The following is a 24,374-nucleotide window of genomic DNA, read 5'->3' on the forward strand; positions in this document are numbered from 1 at the left end:
AAATGGTTGGTCTAGGAGAATAACAGTTTGAGGTCAGTTTTGAAGTCATTTAAGACTTATTGAAGTTTTCTAACCAGCAAAATTTGGTGTAGAATGTAGTAGATGGTTTGTGAGAGTGTTTTACATGTTTATGGGCCAAATGAAAGGATTTTGGGTAGTGAATTTCTAAAGGAGTAAGTATGTGATGAATTAGAGGGTTTAGGGTCCCTTGTTGAGTCAATTATGACTTATTCCTGCTTTTGGGTGGATGAAATTAGGGTTAGAAGGAATGGAAATGAGTTTAGGTAGTTTAGTGAAGTGGATTTTGATTTGGAGTAGTCAAATTGAGTTAGAAGTGAGTTTTCTGAAGTTTCTCAGTGTCCAGAGGGTTTTAGGGATCAATCAAAGTTGTGGGGAAAGTATCCAAAGTCATACTAATCGATTAGGCAATAACTTTTGTTTGAATCGATTATATCATTAATGTAATTGATTAAAATGCCAATTATGCCTTGTTTTACTTCTTCTGACTTATTTTAAAAGATTAGATTAAAAGCATAATGGATTATGCCAAAGCTTTTGTTTTGACCGGTTATGTCTCTAATATAATATATTAAAATATGCAGTTTTGTCCTCTTTTGCTTTATGTGAATTCTAGATTGCCTTAACATATTATATTACCAATATAATTGATTAATACCCCCAGTAATGTGTAATTTTGATCAACCTAAACCAAATTCACTTGTACACATATGATCTATTTATTTCATTATTCTCTTATGGTCCAAAGCAATCTTATTATCAATTTTTATTGTGCAATAGAGAATCAATTTTATTATCAACTACTTGGTGATACTTGATACGATTGTTTATGGTTTTTGTGATGAAAGCTTTGAGATTTCATGTGAAAGTATGCAATGTTTGTGTGAAATATATGTATATATATAATTATGAGAGGGATATGATGATGATGAATATGTGGTTGATTGTGTGAATGATTAATAGACGTAATTCCATGATTCGTGGAGAGGTTACATGGTGGTGCCCTGTATTGTTGTTGTATGATTGTAGGAAACTAAGTACTGATGGTTTATCCTGACGCTCTCATTAACCTCAATCTCAAGTAGAGATAGATGGTTATGTCGTGGATAGTAGTAGGAGGTTCAGGTCTAGGGGCTTTACCTTGGCCAAAGACTTATGTTAAGGACTAATCTTGTGTGGTAACTTGGGGTCAACCAGTAGTATTACCACTACAAGTGCATGAATCACCATAGTTCAACATTCATATTATATTCGGATGGTCAAGTCTAAGTCTGTGACATGTTTAATATGGATGTTTATTTTGTGTGTGGAATATAATGTATGATGAAATTTTATTTGATTAAGATAAATTGTTTTACCCCTAGCTTACCCTTGCTTTTGTGTTGTCTGTTTTCGTGTTGTTCTTCTTTTTTGCGATGATAACCTAAATGATGTGAGCTTAGGAAGATGTTCTTTTCAGTTGTTCTAGCGAAAGATGTAGGTGAAACAAATGGGTTGTTAGATGGTTCTACAGAAGTAGATCTCTTAGAATTTTTTTATAGGTTTGTTTTTATCTAGTGATTCTATTATCATATATGTAATGTTTTATTTTAGTAATTTTATACTATTAAAATGGGATGTTACTTACCTCATTTTTCAAAACTTTACACGAATGTGAAGAAAGTTTTAACAGAAAAACAGTCTGGTTTGATGTGTTCTTTCACATTGAAATTTGAACTTTTTCTTCACTTGTTGTATATTTGTAGCTAGAAAGAAACACGGTATCAAAGTGTTTTTAATTAAGTTTAAAATTAAGTACAAATAATATATTGGTTTAATTAGACTAAAAACGATATTTAACTAATTTGGTGACGGAAGTCTTATTTTTATATATTTCAAAACTTGATCCATAAAACATTTAAGTTATATCTGGATAATATTTGATAATTTGAAAATAATATAGTTTATTAGAGTTCTAGAATTCTTTTTAAATTTACAAAATTTGAATGATCTCGAAATAAAAGGTAAAATTTGAGGAGTTACAGACCCTAACATCTAAAAAATAATAATTTTATGTGAATTTATTTTTTTATATGATTTTAGCTCATATAAAAGTATTGCGTGTTAATCATAGTCTAAAAAAAAGTTATTCTATTTTTATCTCTCGAAAAGTATAAAGTTTGTAAGTAGCAGAGAACCGCGCAGCGGAATAAAAATCGATTATAAGAACGAAAAGTGTGTAGCGGTCAATAAACAAGTTACAGTGATCCGTTTTAAAAATTGATTTTCTTAGAGAACTTTTATCGAATAGTTGGTGTGCTAAAAGTGCAAGAGAACAATCACACAAATGATTTTTATCCTGGTTCAAATCAAAAGATTATATGTCCAGTCGTTAATCACTATAATGAGTGATTAACTATTTCACTAAAATCACTTTAACAATTACAATAAGATGAATAGAAATAAAAAACAGCAAAAATCTTCTTTCGACAAACGAACCGAAAGAAACCGTTCAGCCAACTTGAAGAGAACCGCTCCGACCTTAGACATACTAAGCGCGAGCTTCTCCTATTCACAAGACTTGACAAGAGCACACTATCACTTGAGAACTTCCTCAGACAAACTGTATTCTCAATTGACATAGATATTTTCTGAAGAGTTTGGCAGAGAGTATATATAGCCCAGAGGTCATAATTTATAAAGACATTTACAATAATCGATTATCCTTGTCCGTTATGGGTTTTTCAAAAAGTAATAATCGATTATTTCGAGGGATAATCGATTACTGCGAGACTTGGACAGTACTGACTCAGAACAGAATAATCGATTATTCTGAGAAAAATAATCAATTATTTGCGCGAGCAATTGTTTTTCAAATGAGCTCGTGATAATCGGTTATTACACCAAATAATCGATTATTTACGTAAACTTTCTAAAGACAAGAAAACTTCTAAGTGTTTACATTATCAAGATTTATTCCTATTACAATTGATTTTACAGAAATGCTTTTAAATAAACTACAACTAAAGTCTTCAAGTTCTTCACTTTGTAGCATCATCAAAATCATTATCTTCAAGACAACAATGCTTCTCATTGGTGACAAAGTTTGATTTTCATCCTTACTATTACTAGGCTGGTATTTAATATTTTGAGACAAATTTCTAGATCAAAAGGTAATTGGAAACATTGATGCACATAAGTTGAGAATTCTTTGTTTTAATATGGTTTATTGCATACTTAAAATGATACATGAAACATTTGAAGAATTGATTAAGATATAAGTTATCATTATTTGTGTGTTAGCCAACATTGGTATTTAAAAAATTAAATATTATGCATATTTAGTCAATGCAAAAGTTTTCCAAAATTATAATCTATTTAAACAATATGAAATTAGTTAAGGGTTGAAAGTGTATTAAATTAGATGTAAGGAAAAAGGGGATATTCATTTTCTAGATTGATAGCATTAGTTCTTTATGAATGAAGATTTTACTGTGTATATTTCTTGTTCTTTTCATGTTTTTCAATAAAAGTGTTGGTTCCTGACACAACCTACAATAACAAGAGGATATGGCTGCACTTCAAACAATTGCTCCAGTTTGTTCACCTTTTGGTATTTCCAACTTGCTTAACAGTTTCTTTAATTCAATATATGGTTTTAAACATTACAATGTAAAAATTGAACACAAAAATCCTTCGGCAGATAGCATGAAATTCCCCGAAGTAACATCAAACTTATAAATACCTAAACTCTCACTCTTTAAGTTAAAATGATCTGGAATGCCTTCTTTATAAATTATATTGTATGACAAACTACCACATGTTTCTGCAGTTAAATTAAAGTATGGCACATCTATTAAGCCCAAGAGATTCAAAAAGTCTTCTACCAGAAGGCCAAAAGAGAGAGAACCACCTAGTTCGAGGTGTCTCAGGTGGACCTTCATGTGAATCCTCGAAATTTGTTTCATCAGAGTCCCCATGTGCTTCATCCTTCTGCTGACTTTCGCTTGTTATTTGATCTTCATCATCATCAGCTTTAGCTTCCGCAATTTCTCCAGGCTTTTTATCAAATAGGCCTTTAAACTGTTTCCTAGCCTTCTTCTCGACTTCCTGCAGATCAATTGACATGAGAATAAAGTGTGAAGAGTTCTCCTTCAGTGATGTCTCAAATCAAGCACATAATCCAAATTACTGGGTTCAAACCCACCTGTTCCTTCTGCTTCAGTTTTTGAAGAGCTGCAGTTGCATCTGATTCAGTTGACTTGTCAACTTTCATCATCTAAAAATAGCATTAAAGTGATTTTAGAAACGGATAACAGTACAGCTTTAAATGCTACACCAGTTGCACATGAAGATATGTACCATTTTGAAATCAGCCTTGGCTTCTTCAAAATCTCCGGCAGTCATGTAGGCCATTCCACGACGATAAAGGCCCTTGACATGTGCAGGATTTGCATCCAAAACCTGCATGATTCATTAACGAAAACAGGCAGTGACAAATACTTAGGACACAAGTTTCCATCTAGTTTTAGAGTTGAGGAAAATAAACACTGTTTATAGCACAACTGTATTATTCATGCCATTTCTCTTTTTGTTCTCTTTTTAAACCCATTGTTTTCTGAAGAAAAAAGAAATCCTTAAATAAAAAGGGATTTTACTCCAACAGAAGTGTAACAACTAAAAAAATGAAAATATTTACTCCTTTAAGTTTTAACCCCTTACCAAACATTTGATTATGGAATAGCAATTAATTCGAGGAAAGTAGAAAGTCATGGTGATTGACTCAGTTAGTTACATACAAGAGCTCACTTGAAAAGTGTGCAGCTTAAAATCCCTCATAGACTTACAATAAATTTATTCATCAAATCCCTCAACCCCATCCAAGAAACATCGCTAGGTTAGAGCATTGCTACAGAACATTCCTAATTATAAATAAAATCCATGACGTTGTTTTACTATCCAAACGTACCAAAATCAACTGAGGTGTGTTTCATCCAATGAAATAAAATTATAGATAAATGATAGCTGAGGTCATCAAACATACCTTGTTGCAAGTCTCAATGCACTTTTTGCATTCTCCCAATTTCAGATAGCATGCAGCGACATTCAGATGTAGCAAATTCTTCAATAATAGCAGCAAAAGTGACAAACAGATTTAGTCTAAATTTAAATCAACCCACCAAACTTAATTATGTTGGGTAATATATGCTTCATATCTTTAATATACTGGGAAAGGGATAAAAGATCACTCACTCGTGTGTCTGTAAAAATCTTTCCTTCTTCATCATCTTGAGGATTGATATGATTAAATTCTCGAAGCAACTGTTACAAACTACCACATAATGTTAATAAGTTTGATGGCATAGTCAGACATTTAGAACCACAAACAAAAGTCCAAGCAAAAATACAAATCCAATTATCATGGAATATACAAATCAATTCAAACAACAAAGTCAGATATTCCAACAGAAACAAAAAAAAAATATCATAGTATTCAAATCAAAGGACAGCAAATTCATTGGCAAGTATGAACAAAGTTGGTAAAAGCAACACAATAAAAGAGAACTAATTTGCTGTTAGCTGATAATTCTTCTCAACACAACTATAGGTCCAATGCGACTGGGACATGGAGCAAGACAGTCAAAATTGTTTTCTAGAGCGTAAGATTGTATGCGTCTACGATCTCCTCCTCTCTTTTTGAGCTCACATTTCTTCAGGTTGTGATTTTGTCAGATCCTAATAACACCTCCCATGGCACTCCTCACAGTGCCTCGTGAACTTTCTTGCTATGCTTCTCATGGCCTTTCTTTGTTTCTAGGTTATTTTCATGGGTTGGGTTGCATTACCCATTTTCTAACCTAAAACTTAAGCCCAAGTTCGTATACCTTCAAAACCCAATCATTTAACCCCACACACCACATCGCCTAAAAACACCATGTAACCTAGTGCACCCCATTTCCTAAAATTTGTTGCGACAGCCTCTGTTCCTATTGTCACTGTTAAGAAGTGGATTTTACGCCTAACTCAACCCCACAAAACCGGCTTGTAAGGTGAGGTTTGCACCCACATATATACTATAAATGGATCTTATCTCTAGTCGATGTGGAACTTCCAACATACCCCCTCACGCCGAGTATATACATCTCGAACATGAGACTAGACATTAATGGGTGGTCCGATAACGGATGGAATAATATGTCCAACAAACAACAAATATCGCTAGAATAAGCTCTAACCATAGCTCCGACACCATGTTAAGAAATGGACTTTAAGGCTAACTTAACCCCACAAAATCGGCTTATAAGGTGAGGTTTGCACCTACTTATATACTATAAATACCAAAAACCACAAAATTCCCCTCTCCTTATTCCTACACTAAATAGGAGTATGACCACGAGATTATTTGCTTTGAAGGATATAATTCCTATTTCGAAATAGAATGGAACTATTGGTTTATTTTGTAACAAGGAAGGAGTTACTGTTACATAATGGGATGCTTACACCTATTCACTGACTATATGTTTATTATATTGTTTTTTGTTTGTCATAATATTGAAGTTCAATTACGAGTTTCAAGTGAGAAATAATGATTTTGAGTGTGGATATATGAACTTCATAACTTTTGTAGGATGTTACGATCTCCTGATGTACAATCCATACTTCACTTTCCAATCATGAGTAAGATCTCAATTTTGACTACCTTGGAAGGGAGAACCTAGGATTCAAATCCTAATCATTAACTCTCCCAGCCTTATAAGACCGAGGTGTAGCTGAAGACCAATTCAATGATGATAATGTTTAGATACCCGGTTTCTAGCAGGCTATATTATGGCAGCTCATACAACTAGTCCATCCAAAACTTTTACCCCAATGACTAAATTTTCTATGAGAAAATTGTTATCTGAAGTACATAAGAGTATCAGATTCAACTTAGCACAAAAGAGAAAGATCAATTACCTTTTCATACTTTGCCTTGGCAAGTTCATATTTCCCCTGTTTGAACAGCTTGTTACCCTGAAAAACAATAATAAAATGAAACATTCAACTTTCTTTCATTTTGATTCAACATTCTCCAATACATTAGTAAGAGATTGTAGTACAAGTATGAAAACAAATAATGAGCATTAATCAAATAAGCCACAGTGAAGCCAAAATTATTTAAATCTATATACAAGGAGGGAAAGATTAGATAGAAAACAATAATCTGTATATTTTAAAAAAATAATAATCTTTAGAAAAAAAAAATATTGAGATTCTCAATGAACTTTCCCTGTATTATTCAATTATTTTATGATTATTTCAGCATAGCAAAGTGAGCAGTAATCATGGATCACTAACAGAAGGTCTATAACCATTGAAGACAGCCTTCACAGCTTAAATGTTTCCCCTTTCTTATTCTCAAATTTCTGCTCAACACAGTTCACATGGATGTTATGGAAGTTCCCAATGTAGGAAAATATATTGTCAAAATATACAGTGAATCACAAGAATGACAACAAAAACACAAATAAAATCTTATACACAAGGAAAAAGGTAGAATTGCCACCTAGTTCTCAAATAACTTCCAATAAATCCAGTGTAACTGTGGTCAACTTAGTTGACTATTTTTCTGGTTTTAACTAGTATCTCGCAAACAAAGCTGAAACAGCAAGGAAAATTATGCAGGTTCAACTGCATACCGTGTTTCTGATGCTTTCAGCTTCATTCATTATAGTTTTAAAGTCCAATCCTGTCCAGTCCTGTAATAAGAATAAAGTCCATAATGCATTACTCATTTCATCATTATAAGGATATGATAAAAAAATTTAAATAGAAACTATAGCAGATAAAGATTTAAAACTGATGTAACATAATTATATATTTGAAAAAGTATTAAACCAAGTATGTATTATTTATCCTACGCTGTTTAACATGATTATCATGGTTCAGCCAGGGACCAAAATAAAAAAACAATAAACCTGAAATCTATCTCATTCAAGAATATTTACTTAGTGCAAACCAAACTGAAAAATAAAAATAAAGAATATAAATCTTAGAAAATGGATTTATACACAATTCAATCCAATAAAACTGACTTACAATCATTGATCTGCACGTACTTATATAATATATAATTGATCATACCAATAGTGGTTACATAAGCCTAACTTCAGCATTGGGATTTCTAACACTTGTTTTTTCTGTTGCAATACTTCACCTAACATTCACCACCATGCAGTACCACAGATCTTATAATTGGTAAATGCATATATGTAACTACTTTAGTAAGTAACATGAATTTAACTGACCAATTTGAAAAAATACCTTTGGCGTTTCAAAACTTAGAAGCTCAATTTCCCATTGAATATGAGCACCCTCAGGGACATTTGAAGGCCTGGTCATAAAAGAAGGAAGTATGTCAATGATATCATGCAGCATAGAGATAGAACAGAATGACAGTGGATATTTTTAGAATAGGTTTGAGTAATCTAAGTAAGCTTTATTCAAAAGCTGTGTTGGGTAGTACCTATTTTTTCTATCTTTATGTCTTTCCTTAAAGAAGTCAAAAATCAATGTGGCAAGGTAATAAAAGTTTTACAAAGTGATAATGCCAAAGAATACTTGTCCTCTAATTTTTGTACTCTCTTAAACCCAAACAACATTTTACAATAGTCTACTTTCCCTCATACACCTCAACTAAATGATATAGCTGAAAGAAAATATAAACACTTAGTTGAAATTGTTCGTATCTTTTTGCTTGGTGCAAATATACATGTCCATTATTGGGGTAGTGCTATCCTAATTGCTTGTTTTCTCATCAACAAAATACCTTCTTCTCCACTTGACAATAAATTTCCTTACTCCATTCTATTTGCAAAAGGAACCCCTCTTTCATATTTCTCTCCATGTTTTTGGTTGTGTATGCTTTGTTCATGAAATGTCTCCGGTTTACAAAACTTAGCTAGAGCTATCAAATGTGCCTTCTAGAGATATTCTTGCATTCAAAAAGGATATCAATGTTATTTTTATGAAACCAAGATGTGTTATATGTCTACTAATAACACCTTTTCTGAACCAACTCCTTTCTTCCCACCTTCTATACAGGATATTCATTCTATCTCAAATGTCTTATGTGCCCTTAGCTGGGTCTTTTGTTCTTCCTGGTTTTGAAACCCAAAATTCCATACATCATCACCACCTTTTATTACCTATCAACACATGAACCAAATGGCTAGTCCAATGCTCCAAGGTGAGTCCCCTTCATCAAGTCCTTCTCAATCATCACTCAATACCTCAGCTCGTGATAATGATGATTTGAGTGGGCCCCTTGTCCCTCAATACTCACCCGACTCGTAATCCACATTCTATTTTTATAATTTTCTTAGCTATCGCAAATTGTGTCCTTTCTATTTTTTTTGTTTTCATATCCTCTGCATCTTCTATTATTATTCATAAAAATTTGACAGAACCACTTGACCATCTTGGAGGGCAACAATACACAATTTTTTAAATGTAGGCTTTTGGGCACAACATTACATGGGAATTACGTTATCTTCCACAGAGAAAGAAGACTGTTGGTTGTCATTAGGTCTAGCCATTAAAGTTGGATCAATGGTGAAGTTAATCGCCACAAAGTGCTAAAGGATACACTTGGATCTGTGAGCTTGATTACAGTGATACTTTCTCTCCAATGACAAAAATAACTATTTTCAGACTTTTCTTTTGCCATAGCATTTGTTATTGGTCTCTTAGTACATTAGATATTAAAAATGTTTTTCTTCACAACGATCTAAGGAAGAAGTCTACATGGTACATGGAGCAACCTCCTATGTTTGTTACTCATGGAGTGTGTTAGGATATTTATCCTATTTTATCATCATTATAGTGTGTCAAGGGTTACCCTATTTATCATGATTATATTGTGTCTAGGATTACCCTATTTATCATGATTATATTGTGTCTAGGGTTACCCTATTTATCATGTATTTGTGTATCAATTTATTCTTATAAATAGAAGATTGTGAGAGGGATCAATTAAGCCCTCAAGAATTATTTCTTTTCAATCTTAAGTTGGTATCAGAGCGGGTCGATCCCGCTCTGGTTTCTGTCTCGTAATATATATATGTCCGGCGCCACAGTTCTTTGTCGCCCGCCACTGCCCGCCGCTGCCCGCCGCCAGCCACCGTCAACCGTCGGCCACCGTCGTCCGTCGCCGGCCACCGTCGCCGGCCGCCGGCCACCGCCAGCCGTTGTCGGCCACCGTCATCCATCACTGTCACAGTTTCCTTCGTCTAAACCCTTAGGGTTTTCTTGTTCCTCGCTAGTACTATTCGTCTTCTTCAGAAATGGCGTTTGGCAGTACTCTTTCCTTCTCTGGAAGTCCATCAATTACCTCCGAGAAGCTAAATGGAAAAAATTATCTATCATGGTCTGCTGCCGTTGAAATGTGGTTCCTTGGCCAAGGGCATTATGACCACCTTGAGCGAGATGGAAGCCATGTGCCTACTGAAAAAGCTGATCAGTGGAAACAAGCATATTTCCAGTTGTGTGCCCTGTCATGGCAATCAGTGGAACCCAAACTTCTTGTATCTTTGAGGGCTTTCAAAACTTGTCACTCCTTTTGGAAGAAAGCCCAAAGCATTTATGCCAACGATATTCAACGTTTTTATGACACTACGAACAAGCTTGCATCTCTTAAAATGGCAGACCATGATATGGTGTCCTTCATGGCTGAAGCCCAATCTGCTGTCGAAGAACTTAGGATGTTTTTGGAAGTAGATCCATTAGAGGATATCAAAAAGAAACTAGACAAATTTTACATGGTGTTGATCCTTCGTGCCCTACATCCCGATTTTGATCATCTCAGAGATCAACTTCTAACTAGTCATGAGGTCCCCTCTATGGAAACATTGACCACTCACCTTCTGCGTGTCCCGGTATCTCAAACTCAAGAAGCGCATGAACTAGTGGAACCATCTGTCATGGTTGCCACACGAGGAAGAGGAGGACGTGGCACTAGAGGAGGAGGACGAGGAGGTCGAGGACGTCACCTCCTCCACGCCTCCTGGTGCAAATGATTCAGCATGGCCTATTGCCCTCAGAAAAGGTACTCGTTCCACTCGGAACCCTCATCCCATTTATAATTTTCTAAGCTATCATCGATTGTCGCCCTCCTATTTTTCTCTTTTATCCTCAGTGTCCTCTGTTGTTATACCAAAGAATGTGAAAGAAGCACTTGATCATCCTGGATGGCGACAAGCTATGATTGCAGAAATGCAGGCTCTTGACCACAGTAATACTTGGGAGCTGGTGCCCCTTCCCCCAGGAAAAAAGGCGGTTGGTTGTCGATGGGTGTATGCAGTTAAAGTTGGCCCTGATGGTGAAATTGATCGGCTCAAAGCTCGGCTTGTTGCAAAAGGTTACACTCAGGTTTATGGTCTTGATTATTGTGACACTTTCTCTCCTGTAGCCAAGATGACTACTATTCGTCTCTTCTTTGCCATGGCAGCCATTCGTCACTGGCCACTTCATCAATTGGATATCAAGAATGCCTTCCTACATGGTGATCTTGAGGAAGAAGTTTATATGGAGCAACCTCCTGGGTTTGTTGCTCAGGGGGAGTCTGGTATGGTATGCAAATTGCATCGATCTCTATATGGCCTCAAGCAATTCCCACGTGCTTGGTTTGTAAAGTTTAGCTCCGTTGTTCAAAAATTTGGGCTAAAACGCAGTGAAGCAGACCATTCAGTTTTTTATTGTCATTCTTCTCTCGGGAAATGTGTTTACTTAATAGTATATGTTGATGATATTATCATTACAGGAAATGATGCTGTTGGAATATCTCAACTAAAAGAGTACTTGTGTAGACATTTTCAAACCAAGGATCTTGGAAGTCTCAAATACTTCTTAGGCATTGAAGTAGCGCAATCAAAAGATGGAGTTGTAATCTCCCAAAGGAAGTATGCTCTTGATATATTACAAGAAACAGGCATGATTGATTGTAGACCGGTAAACAGTCCCATGGACCCAAACCAGAAATTAAGGACAGAAGAAGGTGAATTATTCTCCGATCCAGAGAGGTATAGGAGGCTGATTGGCAAACTTATTTATCTCACTATTACAAGGCCAGATCTATCCTTTGCAGTTTGAGTGGTTAGTCAGTTCATGCAGGCTCCGTGTGTTGACCATTGGAATGCTCTCATTCGCATTCTAAGGTATGTAAAGAAGGCTCCCGGGCAAGGATTGTTATATGAAGATAAAGGAAGCATTCATGTCTCTGGGTATTGTGATGCAGATTGGGCAGGTTCACCTATTGATAGACGGTCTACAACAGGATATTGTGTTTTTCTGGGAGGAAACATTATTTCATGGAAAAGTAAGAAACAAAATGTAGTAGCTCGATCAACCGCAGAAGCCGAGTATAGGGCAATGACATCATTAACATGTGAACTTATATGGGTGAAACAATTCCTTCAAGAGGTTAAATTTTGTGACATCCATACTATGAAGATGTATTGCGACAATCAAGCTGCTCTCCACATTGCATCAAATCCAGTGTTTCACGAGAGGACTAAACATATAGAAATTGATTGTCATTTTGTTCGTGAAAAGTTGTTGACCAAAGAAATATGTACTGAGTTTATTGGGTCAAACGATCAACTCGCAGATGTATTGACCAAGTCATTAAGGGGTCCTCGGATTGAGTTTATTTGTTCCAAGCTTGGTACATACAATTTGTATGCTCCAGCTTGAGGGGGAGTGTTAGGATATTTATCCTATTTTATCATCATTATAGTGTGTCTATTTATCATGATTATATTGTGTCTAGGATTACCCTATTTATCATGATTATATTGTGTCTAGGGTTACCCTATTTATCATGTATGTGTATCAATTTATTCTTATAAATAGAAGATTGTGAGAGGGATCAATTAAGCCCTCAAGAATTATTTCTTTTCAATCTTAAGTGAGTGTTTGGTCTAGTTTATAAATTGTGTTACTCTCTCTATGGTCTAAAGTAATCTCCATGTGCTTGGTTTGGAATGTTCAACCACATAGTTAACACCTTTGGACTGTAACACAATGAAGCAGATAATTTAGATATCTATTTTCATACCTTCCTTGGAAAATGTGTGTACTTAATAATGTATCTTAATATAGTCATTAGGGTAATGATATTGCTAGAATCTCTCCATTTAAGGAACAATTATGCAATCAATTTTGGACCAACAAACTTGGAGGTCTTGTTCTTTTTGAGCATTGAAGCAGCCCAATCAAAGGAAGGTGTTGTAATTTCTCATAAATATATTCTAGATATCTATGATTGACTTACCAATGAATAGTCCTAAGGATTCAAATCATAAATTAATGGCAGAATGGGTGAAGCTTTCTCTAATCCAAAAAGTTATAGAAGACTACTTGGAAAACTTGTTTATCTTACTATTACCAGACTAGATTTGTCTTTTGGAGTTGGCTTTTTGAGTCAGTTCATGTAGACTTCTTGTATTGATCATTGAAATATTGTTATTTGTATTTTAAGATACCTCAAAAAGGCTCCAAGATAGGTTTATGAAGATAAAGCGAATACTCAAATCTTTGGATATTGTGATGCCGATTGGCATGTTTTCCAACAGACAAAAGCTCTACTATAAGAAACAAAATATAGTTACCTGATGAACTATTGAAGCTAAGTACAAGCAACGAAATCTCTTGTGAGCTTGTGTGGCTTATCTAGTTTCTCCAAGAACTAGATTTTTGTTAGATTAAGCAAATGAAGATGTATTGAGAAAATCAAGCAGCTCTTCACATCACTGCTAATCTTATGTCCCATGAGAAGACCAAACAAAAATATCAACGGTCATTTCATTAGAGGAAAGTTGTTATCCAAGGAAATTGGTACTGAGTTTGTTGGATCCAATGATCAAATTGCAAATGTATTTGGCAAAATTTTTTAGAGGACCTTAGATTGAATTTATTTATTTCAAGTTTGGTGCATTCAATCTGTTTGCTCTAGCCTGAAGGGGGGTGTTGGAATAAGTTCAAAGTAAGCTAAATAAGCTTTATTCAGAAGCTATTTGTACCTAGGATTATTTGGTTTTTACTCTTTCATTTCTCATTATTATATCAAACAAATCTATTGTATACAGATATAACTACCTAATGTAGACCTTTTTAAGCTCTCAAAGGTATACTTTCTCATTTTTTTTTCTCAAGTGATATTAAGATAGAAACCATATTCCATTTGCAATTGGTTGCACTTAAATGCTTCAAGAAACCTAAATTATTGGTTAAACACAATAGAGTTAAAAGGTGCTCTTCATCAATGACCTTGGAAACTTATCATAGGCATAGTCAGGAGGGCATGTAACGAGAGCTATCTCTCCAGGAAGCATCAGACGAACACTCATTTCAAATCCCTCTGGTACCTAAAACACAGAAAATGAGAGTCCAAAGCAATAATCAATGCAATGTGATGTATTTGCATTGATAGCATTGATATGAAAGGGCAGACATTCTAGATAAATACTAAAAATCAAGTATTTCCAAACACCAAAATCTATAAAAAGAATAAAAAAAACATATCACTTGACTTTATTTATGCTCAAGCTGGAAACTCACAAGCCCTTCTCCAGAACAGAACTCCAATGGTTGACCATCATTGTCCACCCTTGTATCATAAAATACCTTCTTTTCTTCATTGAGAACAGTACCCTTGTAATGAACACGAAGTAGACTGTCATGAAGGGGACAATCCATGGGAAAGTCACCTGTTATATAAAAAAAAATCAATATCATACATGACTTTGAATAACAAACCCAACAGGAATTTGAACAATGTGATACAAGCATAAAATTAAAAAAAAAAAAATCAGTTCCTTCTCCAAACATGCCACCTTAACAAAAGAACAATAATAAAATTGTGAAAAACAAAACATGGTAACTACAAACTTGTACTATAATCATAACATCTTTAATATAAACTCAAGCATTGACCAGGCATTCTCCACATATCTTTCTTTATTATTCATTCATTCCTTAGCTAAAGACTAAAATGAAGTTATGAAGACTTTTATAAAATCTCCTTGTAAGATTGGTAGCAGTAAAATAAATCTAGAGGCTCACCTTTGCCATCACGAATGCGGCGTTTTATTAGGCGCCCATCTCCAAGCATGTCCCTCACCTGATGATATATTACTAAGATGAAATTTCATATGATTGACATCTTGGTAAGAAAAAAAAAATTATAAATGCAAGGCATGTTTCAGACACTCTAGCAATAATATGAAGGATAAAATTCAGGTCTCGGAATAGGCTTCCAAAGACAAGCCAGTGTGGCTAATAGTCAAAACATGACCTCTAGACACTGAAAAATATAATGAGGTACTCCTATTTTTTTATTTTTTTTATAGGCAAATGTTAGTTGTTAGGTTGTTAGTGGGAGGAGTTGAACCTATAACCTCTCCCACCCTCCCTTCAAACCCTTCAAACCAACATTATATCTCCCAAATGTTAGTGGGGAAGTTAAACCCACAACCTCTCCCACCTTCCCTTCCAGCTTTTACCATTAGACCAACCTTATAGCTCCTAATGAGGTACTCCTATATGACTGTCAAACATAAAACCATAATTACAAGTCCTAATAGCAAATCAGTTAGTGCTTCCATCCATAAAAGCAACCAAATATATAGGTTAAAAATTGGTTATGGGCACTCAGGATAGAAGAAAGTCATATCAGTGAATGCCTCATAACTCCTATAGTAGATAACAAAGAAGAATGCTGAGAAAAGTTTACTCTCCATCACATTATAATATTTATTACTACACATACATGCCACAACAAACAAGTTCAATAATAAACCATGATTTCTATTGCGGACGGTGTTGCTCACCTGAATAAAGTGAACCAGATCCACTTCAAAATGCACTTCATCATACTCTTCTATTACAGGCATCAGAGGAGACTCAGTTAAATACTGAGTGGTAACATATATAACAGCCTTCTCTTCCCGAACCATTGTTCCTATTGCCATTTCAAGGCCCTTAGGTAGCTGATTTGTTTAAAGAACAGGACAAAGAAATCAATATTAATATTAAAGCATTTTGAAGATATTGCAAGCACAACAATGACTACGAAATTACTTGTTTCCTTGTCATTTTTATTTATTTTAAGGTTGCTACATGGCTGGCTGTGATCAGCAAATAAGAAAAAAAACATGGCACTTAAGATTAATAAAAGAGAAAATATATTTTAGAGGGCTTAATCACAACTCTGTTATGATCTCATATTTATAATGATAGAATTCTTATAGAGTAGAGGGAAGATCAAAGATCAAAAGCATAAAGTAGAAACCAAGGTCCAGAGATAGGTACAGCTCATAGGTACAGCATGAAACAGCTTCCAATACAACTATGTTCTACCTATATTGAATACCTATTCTAACAATGGCCTGACCAAAATATTTGGAATCTTAACAGAGACCAATTCATTATAAGGTTTATAGCACCATGATATAATTATCATCATTACAATTAACAAATGCACAAAGTGATTTAAATACCTCCGATTTTCCAAATGTAAACAAGTATGGTTCTCCTTCTGTATGCGACATGATCAATTTCCCAGTAACTGTCTTTGCTGATATCCTGGTAGCAACCAAACAAAATATCATCAGAAACTAGCATCAACCCGTTATATGAACTGACATGAGATGAGATGAACAATAGGAAAAAGGGAACAAAAATTTGTTTTACCAAGCCTTCACTTCATAAGGTTCCCTCGGAGATTCCCAACCCTTCCCTTCTCGCACTACCTACATTCAGAGAGCTAACCTTAGAAAACAAACAATGAACATGATTAAGACTATTGGATAACATTGACCGAACCTTCTTCCTACACGCAAGATCTTTCCAGATCAAATGCTTCTATTCAGTTTCAGCTTTCCATTCACAAGATATACACATGATGTAAAAATTATATGAAAGTTCCAAAATATTTAGGCAAACTTTCTGACAAATTATGGAAAATCCCCCAATTTACTAAAAATTTCCTGTATCTAAATACCTAAGATTTAAATATTTGTAAATACTCCAATCACAATATAAATGTTTTGAAATTGGTCCCTATCACCATATACCAAGGACATGAAACACATCTATATGTCATTTCGCATGCTATCTTGAAGTGGTCACTAATGTACCATGTCTAAATGCATGCTACATCATCACTAAACGATTATAGGGGAGTTCTAAAAATGAAATTAATTTTACAAGGACCAAAAGAGTAAAAAAATGGAAGGACTAAACCCAAAATTTGCCATTTTTGCAGAGCTAAAAACGTATAAAACCTGATAAAAAAAAATAAAAAACATATTCATGCTTTCTCTTAACATAATAGTCAATAGCATGCTACAACACAGTACAGAGCAAAACCGCCCTAGACCTCTATGGGATTCAAAAAGCAGAGCAGTTTCCTAACAGCTTTTGTTGCATATTATAGCGGCCCTACCTTGATATATCCTTCAAAAACCCAATTGTATGCATATAATATCATTGTGGGGGTTTTCTGGGTGAAATTTTCCCCAATGTTACCTCTGTTTTGACTTACGTTCCATCACACTTGACTTTTTTCACGGGTTTTGTTCTTCCTTTACCTTGTATTTAGATGAGTAATTCTAAGAGTTATTGTTTATAATACATTAAGCAATGTTTTAAATTAAATGTTTGCAAATGCAATGCAACCACAATCATCGCTGCATTCACCTGCAATTTTGGCAACACAACTTTAAAAGGATGCCTAAAACTTCAAAGAAAGGAAAACAATTCCAATTTCACCTAATTGGAGATGCATTGAATATTTGTGTCAGTCCAACAAGTCATGGTTCCTTTTTCTTTTCCATTTTGGGTTTAATATTCATACTTCCCATGAGATCCATCCATGATGATAGAAACGTGCAAAATAAATTTGTAAACTAGAACCAATATTTTCTATCCATTTACCTTTTTTACGACTCCCAAATCATCAGTTACAACCTGGAAATGTACACAAATGGCAAATGAGGATTACAACACAGATCCAACAAGGAATAGTTATTTAGAAAAGAATAAAAAACCATAAATTGAGAAAACTGGGACGGTAGTAATGGGAAACACAGCAATAATACTGATGAATTTCAAAATAATAATGAAAAGAAACTGGAAAAACAAAACCCTTAACTGTTAAGAGCAACAAATGAGAAGAATTATTTTAATTATTTTAATTTTGGTACATTAGAAGGATAACAAAGATAAAGAACACAAACATTAGAATAAAAACAAAAATCAAAGTTGACATCCTTACCTTAGCTTTGAAAAAATCTATCAGCTCAATTTCGAAATGAAGTTCATCCTCCTTGGGAAAACCATCAGGAGCGGTAATAGGACAATCATCCTCACCATAATGCAACTGATGCTTCATCTTGAACTGCAAGAATAAATATACAATCTGATAAGGATCCAGAAAAGTAATACCCCAAGAGACCATTGGAAGGCCCCACAAAACATTAAAATTTAACTTTCATTATTCCCGTAGGATTATGCACTACTCAAACCATTAATATGTTCAAGACAACAATAATCATTTTACAAATGATTCCTCAAATCCATAACAAAAACCACATATAAGAGCGCAGACAAAACCAAACAAAGAAAAAAATGTTCAAGAAAATCAACAATTGAATTCATTAAAATAGAAATACCAGGTAATAGTCAATTTTCCTCCTGCATTATTATAATAGTAGAAGTGGTAGATGATGATGACACTTAGAACTTCCATTGTTAGTGTTGTAATTAGAGGAAATATCTACAGAATTTTCTTAATTAGAGAAAATATCTATAGAATCTTCCTAATTAGAATAAGTAGGTGTATGATCTTCTAGATTATTTTTTTAGTACATTGTTTCTTTATTTCCCTTTTTTAGAAGATTAAATTGCTACAAATAGAGGTAAGGAGAATGTAATTGTCATGAATGAAAATAATAAAATCATTCTCCTTTTCAGGTTGGTATCAAAACTCCCGATCTTGGCCCAAATTTGAGTACATCTGAGTTTTAAGTTCTGCTCCTTTTCCCGGTGTAACCCACAAGTCTACGTGATGTCTGAATTAAAAATTATTCCTTTGGGTCCGAATAATCATGGTGGGTGCCTATTGGTTGGAATTTCTTACAATGGAGCCAGTACATTCGAAGGATCCTCAAGGGGCATTCAAGACTAGATCACATAGATGGAGGAGGACCAGGACCAAACGACACTCATTTTCCAATTTGGAACAATGAAGATTCACTAATTATGACTTGGATGTGGCAATCCATGACTCTTGAGATAAATAGAAATTATGTTTCATTCTTCTGCCAAAGAAATATGGGATGATTTACAGAGTACTTTTTCAATAGAAAAGGATTTTGCTGCATGCTATGACATTGAAAGCAGGATCTTTAATACGAAACAGGGCTCCCTTTCTGTTTAGAATATCACAGAATCCTGAGTGGACTTTGGAATGAATTAGATCAGAACCAAACAATAAAGATGTGTAAAACAGATGTTGTTGCACTGGCTGAAGTCGTGGTAAAAGATAGAATCTTTAAATTTCTCCGTGGCCTAAATCATGAGTACGACCCAATCCGAGTACAAATCTTAGGAAGAGAAAAATTACCATCCCTATCAAAAGTTTTTTTTATGGTAAAAGGAGAAGAAACTCGGAGAACTGTCATGCTTGATGGGGGGACCTCCAACACAGGCTCTGCCATGACAACTGGAAAGAGAGTCCATAAGGCAACAAATGCTGGGGGAAAGTCATTTGAAAAAGGTACTCATGGGGACTATTGTTCATACTGTAAAAGAACTGGACATACCAAAGAAACATGTTTTAAACTCCATGGAAGACATAATGTTCTCGAGCGCATGGGAAACAACAAAGGGTCTACTCAAAGATGGGTAAATCATACTACCTCAAAACAAGAAGCCACTAATCAATCTAGTCCTTCACCACCACCAAATCTTGATATGAAAGCTTGTAAGGAGGAACTCGAGCACTTGAAAGCAATGGTTGAATCAATGAGTAAGCCCTCTGGAACATGTACTCTGTCCATGAAAGGTAAGATTTGTCTCAATACTATTGGTCATCTATCTCAAGGTATTTGGATCCTTGATTCAAGATTAACTGATCACATGACACCTTTTCGTGTCCTTCAACTCATATGGTAAAAGAAATAGAGAACAACTTATTACAGTTGCGAATAGTCAGGGTATACCTATATGTGGCTATGGGAATATAATTTTGGACTCATCTATTGTATTAAAGGATGTTTTACATGTTCCTCAATTAGCTAATAGTTTTATCTCTGTGCAAAAACTCACTAAGGATTTCAATTGTTCAGAAACATTTTTCCCAACTTATTGTGTTTTTGAGGACCTTGCCACATGAAAGATGATTTTAACTACTAAGGAGCAGAGTAGGTTGTATCTTTTGGAGTCTGATAACCAAAGCAACACAAAAATCATGAGTCAACAAGCTATATCTGAGTCGTGGGAAAATTCCCAAATATGGTTACATCATCAAAGGCTTGGGCATCCTTCATTTAATCTTATCAAGTCCTTATTTCCCCATTTGTTTACCAAGGAGTCTGTTGAGTCTTTTAATTGTGATATTTGTCAGTTGTCAAAACATCATCGTGCATCTTATCCTATTAGTAATAAAAAGAGTCTATTAGTAATAAAAAGAGTAGTTCTCCATTTGATTTAATTCACTCTGATGTTTGGGGTCCTGTCATAGAATCTATTTCTGGAGCCAAATGATTCATTACCTTTATTGACGATTTTACTCGTGTCACGTGGACATACCTTATGAAAAATAAATCAAAAGTTTTTCAATTTTTTGTTAATTTTTTCCGTCTTGTCCAAAATCAATTTGGAAAAATGTCAATCTAGATATACCAATGAAACAAAAATCTCCTTGCGTTGCAGCATGCTTTACCTTAAGGTTTTAAGTTAAAATCATAATAAATGAAGACCATTAAGAAGCTCGAGTATAAAATGGACTAAGCACGAGACAAAGATGACTTTAGCTTATAGTAACCAGGAAAACCGTAGATATCAAAGGCAATAATATTAAAAAATTAGTATGTTACCATTGCCACTTCGCCCTTCAACATTGTAGGAATTCCTTCTAGTAAGCCCAATAACATCTTGCTTTTGCCCAAAACATGCCTTATTGGAGTGCCTTTTCCTGTTGCAATGACATAAAAGGTTATCAAACCCAACAACTAGGTCAACTACACAAGACAACAATCTGACACATACCCAAAGACTAATCACGGATTCTAAAATTCCAATTCCATTTTTTTCCTATAAGTGGGCGTTTAACTATGGAATTTAGTTCTCAAGTCCAGTATCTGTACGGAAAAGGAACTGACAAAAAGAACTAACAAGAAGTTTTCAACCTGTGTCAATTTTCAAACAAAAATAACAAAAGCAGTACGAAAAATAGAGGATAAAAAACAACCAATTTTGATAAAATAACAAATTCTAAACAAAATCAACATAAGAGATTATCATCTTTTTAAACCCAACACACCGAAAAGCTCCCAAGAAGCTTAATTCACCTCACCTCCATAATCAGATCTGGAAGATTCCACAAGTACTCCATCCAAAGTTCGAATGGTGCAATGATAGATAATCTGAGACACATTATAAAAATCAAGCCACTGAAGCAAACACTAAACCATTGGCTCCCTTACCAATGTATTTCTATATTGCCTACACATAACATAAGAATTCACATCCAAAACCAAGAAAAACAGAAATAACCTGATCACCATCTGACGGTCCAGCATCACCCCCACCAGGCCTAATCAAAGCTTTCATCAAACTCCCAGGCGTAATTTTCTTCTTCCTTCATTTTAACAAAGAAACAACACTTATAAAAGCAACAATGACGACCTAAGATAAACCATCAGAGCCAAAGCACAAAAATATATATAAAAAAAAAAGAATAATTACCTCTTCTCATCCTCTGTCGGTGGCTTCTTCTTTGGCTCAAATTCCTGTGCAGCATCTTCATTTGCGGTCATAGTCACTGATCACCTTCTCCTCTTAGTTAGACAGTAGTACAAACCGCCGGATCTTATCTTGTTGGTTCAATGACTAAAGAATAATGAAAATTAAGTGTTACAAGTAAATCAATAAAACAAAAATCATCCAGGGTTGCTTTCAGTGCTCAATGTTCAGACATCACACATCCAAACAGATAACATTAAGTTCGACTCAAAGAGTACTGAGTCTTGACAAGTTATCATATGACATTCCTGTACCCAAAGTTAACATACATAATTGCCATAGATAAATTTCTTATTTCTCACATTGGAATCAAAAGTTACATAACATCCAAGAATAATTATGCAGCACTGTATCAGCTTCAATTAATACTAAAACAGAGTCAAAATTCAGGTAACACTAAAATCTTAATTGCATGCAAAATTCATCGTAACCAACCACTTTTTCCATATTTCACTAGAACTATCTGTGTCTTACACTTTTCATCCTTATTCACACAATTATCCCACATGTCGAACTCAAGAGAATAGAAGAAAGACTAAATTTCAAGACAACCAAGATGAAGCGGTCAATCACACAGCCCTAATTGTGGCTTGGATCACAACAAAGACACACAATACGCAACCCCGACACTATCATAGTATCTCCATAGTTACCAAAATCCCTAATTCAACTATTTAACAACATAGATTTCAAAAGTTAACAAGCATTCATTCCCAACACGTAACAAAATCATAATTAAAAGACTGTTAGAGAAAAAAGGGTCGTCAGAATAGAAAGTAATTGAATGAAAAAACTAAGGGGATATACATACAGAAATGCAGCTATGAATATCGACTTCAATCTGAGAAGACGAAGAATTCAATGAAGCGAAGTTAAATTCAATGGTCAAAGGAGGCTTTGAGTTAGAAGCTTCTAGAAAAAACACCCAAGCAACTCGAATTAGGTGAACAGAATTGCAGAAAAATTAAACACGAACAGTGTGGGCGGGGATGAATCAGCTTTGATACTTACTAAAAGGATGGGAAAAAAAATGTTTTTATGTTTTTGGTGGAGTCTATCATTAGATGACAATTGCTTTTTGCAACACTGGTTTAGTTTCAATTTTATTTTTTAAATATTTTTTAAAATAATCCTTTAAATGATTTTTTCTTTAAATTTTTTCTATTTTTTAATTTTACGTTTTTTCTTTTAATTTAACTATTTTTTAACACTAAAAGAACTGTTATTATAAAACATTATCTAATGAAAAATAAACATTACTACAATAAAATTATAAAATTATTTTAATTTACTTTTATAATTATAATAATAATAAAAAGTGAACATGTGCCTAATGTATGTATATTTTCCTAGTGTCAATGATTTAGATTACATGTGTGTAGTTTGAAAATTGCAAAAATAAATTATAGATCTCTCCTTGTTACTATGTATTTGAAATTTATAAAGTTTGAAAATATATTCTGAAATTAAAATATGCTTTTGAATTAAGTAATACATTTGGATATGAAAACATGAAATTTAAATTATACAATTTAAAATAAATAGTTAAATTATACAATTTAAAGTATTTTTCAATGTTCATTCATAGGCCTTGAAATATGGAGGGGGACAAATAATATCAGTATTTGTTTCATGCACTCCATGAATTCTTTTCTGTACCTTCCAAATTTTTCATATTTTCACTTAATCATTTTTTTTAGTTATAACACATGTTTGTAGAGGGATTAAGAAAGTAGTTATAAAATAAATATTACAGAAATAGGAAAAATTATAAGAACAACTCAAAAATATAGATCCAAAATCAATTTTAACATTTCAATATTAGAATTATGTAATTAAAACACTTATCATTTATTGTAAAATGTATTTTATTAAAAGTAAAATAATTTAAAAGTAATTATCAACTATTCCAAATTATCCTCACTCAAATCAATGGTTCTTTCAATAAACACCCTTTATGCACAATCCAAGTTAGAAAAGTCTCTCCATGAACATACATCATCTAACAATGAAAAGGATGGATAATAATATCATCTTAACATCTAAATTGTATTATATAGAAAAAGTAAATAGTCTAAAACAAAAATGGGGTAAAAAATATTTTATTAGTTTAGTGTTTAAAAATTAAATTACTCTTAAATAAAGTGGTTTGAACATAAAGTAAACTATAAATTATGTTATTATTTTTAAGTTAGTAAATGTGACTCAAAAGGATGTTTTGAGTTATTAACAGCTTGAATTATAATATACTTTTTTTTTTCATATCCACTTATTTTTACCTCTTTTACTCTTTATATTTTTATATTCAT

General features: G+C 33.9%; 1 protein-coding gene across 1 annotated transcript; it reads right to left on the reverse strand.

The window, feature by feature from the left end:
* Positions 1-3,577: 3,577 nt before the first annotated feature.
* PAS1 (FKBP-type peptidyl-prolyl cis-trans isomerase family protein) lies at positions 3,578-23,080 on the reverse strand. The gene is made up of 21 exons (XM_088096190.1): positions 22,877-23,080; positions 22,009-22,152; positions 21,817-21,901; positions 21,617-21,686; positions 21,138-21,235; positions 18,314-18,436; positions 17,974-18,006; positions 16,729-16,787; positions 16,536-16,620; positions 15,867-16,025; positions 15,100-15,157; positions 14,596-14,744; positions 14,305-14,402; positions 8,302-8,371; positions 7,677-7,736; positions 6,955-7,011; positions 5,251-5,319; positions 5,042-5,119; positions 4,360-4,461; positions 4,205-4,276; positions 3,578-4,107 (listed from the first exon to the last, which is right to left on the reverse strand). Exons 2-21 carry the CDS (start codon positions 22,077-22,079, stop codon positions 3,835-3,837), a joined length of 1,869 nt encoding a protein of 622 aa, XP_087952316.1. The 5' UTR covers positions 22,080-22,152; positions 22,877-23,080; the 3' UTR covers positions 3,578-3,834.
* Between the last annotated feature and the right edge of the window lie 1,294 nt (positions 23,081-24,374).

This window comes from Vigna umbellata, chromosome 8 (assembly GCF_029865625.1).
Source record: "Vigna umbellata cultivar VRB3 chromosome 8, Vumbellata_1.0, whole genome shotgun sequence".
In the NCBI taxonomy this organism is placed as follows: domain Eukaryota; kingdom Viridiplantae; phylum Streptophyta; class Magnoliopsida; order Fabales; family Fabaceae; genus Vigna; species Vigna umbellata.

Excerpts from the sequence above, each read along its gene's own strand:
- PAS1 (XM_088096190.1), bottom strand. The coding sequence starts at position 22,079 with ATGACCGCAAATGAAGATGCTGCACAGGAATTTGAGCCAAAGAAGAAG. Across the intron at positions 5,120-5,250 it reads AGATTTTTACAGACACACGA|AATTTGCTACATCTGAATGT; the intron begins GTGAGTGATCTT and ends CTATTATTGAAG. Across the intron at positions 4,277-4,359 it reads CCAAGGCTGATTTCAAAATG|ATGATGAAAGTTGACAAGTC; the intron begins GTACATATCTTC and ends TGCTATTTTTAG.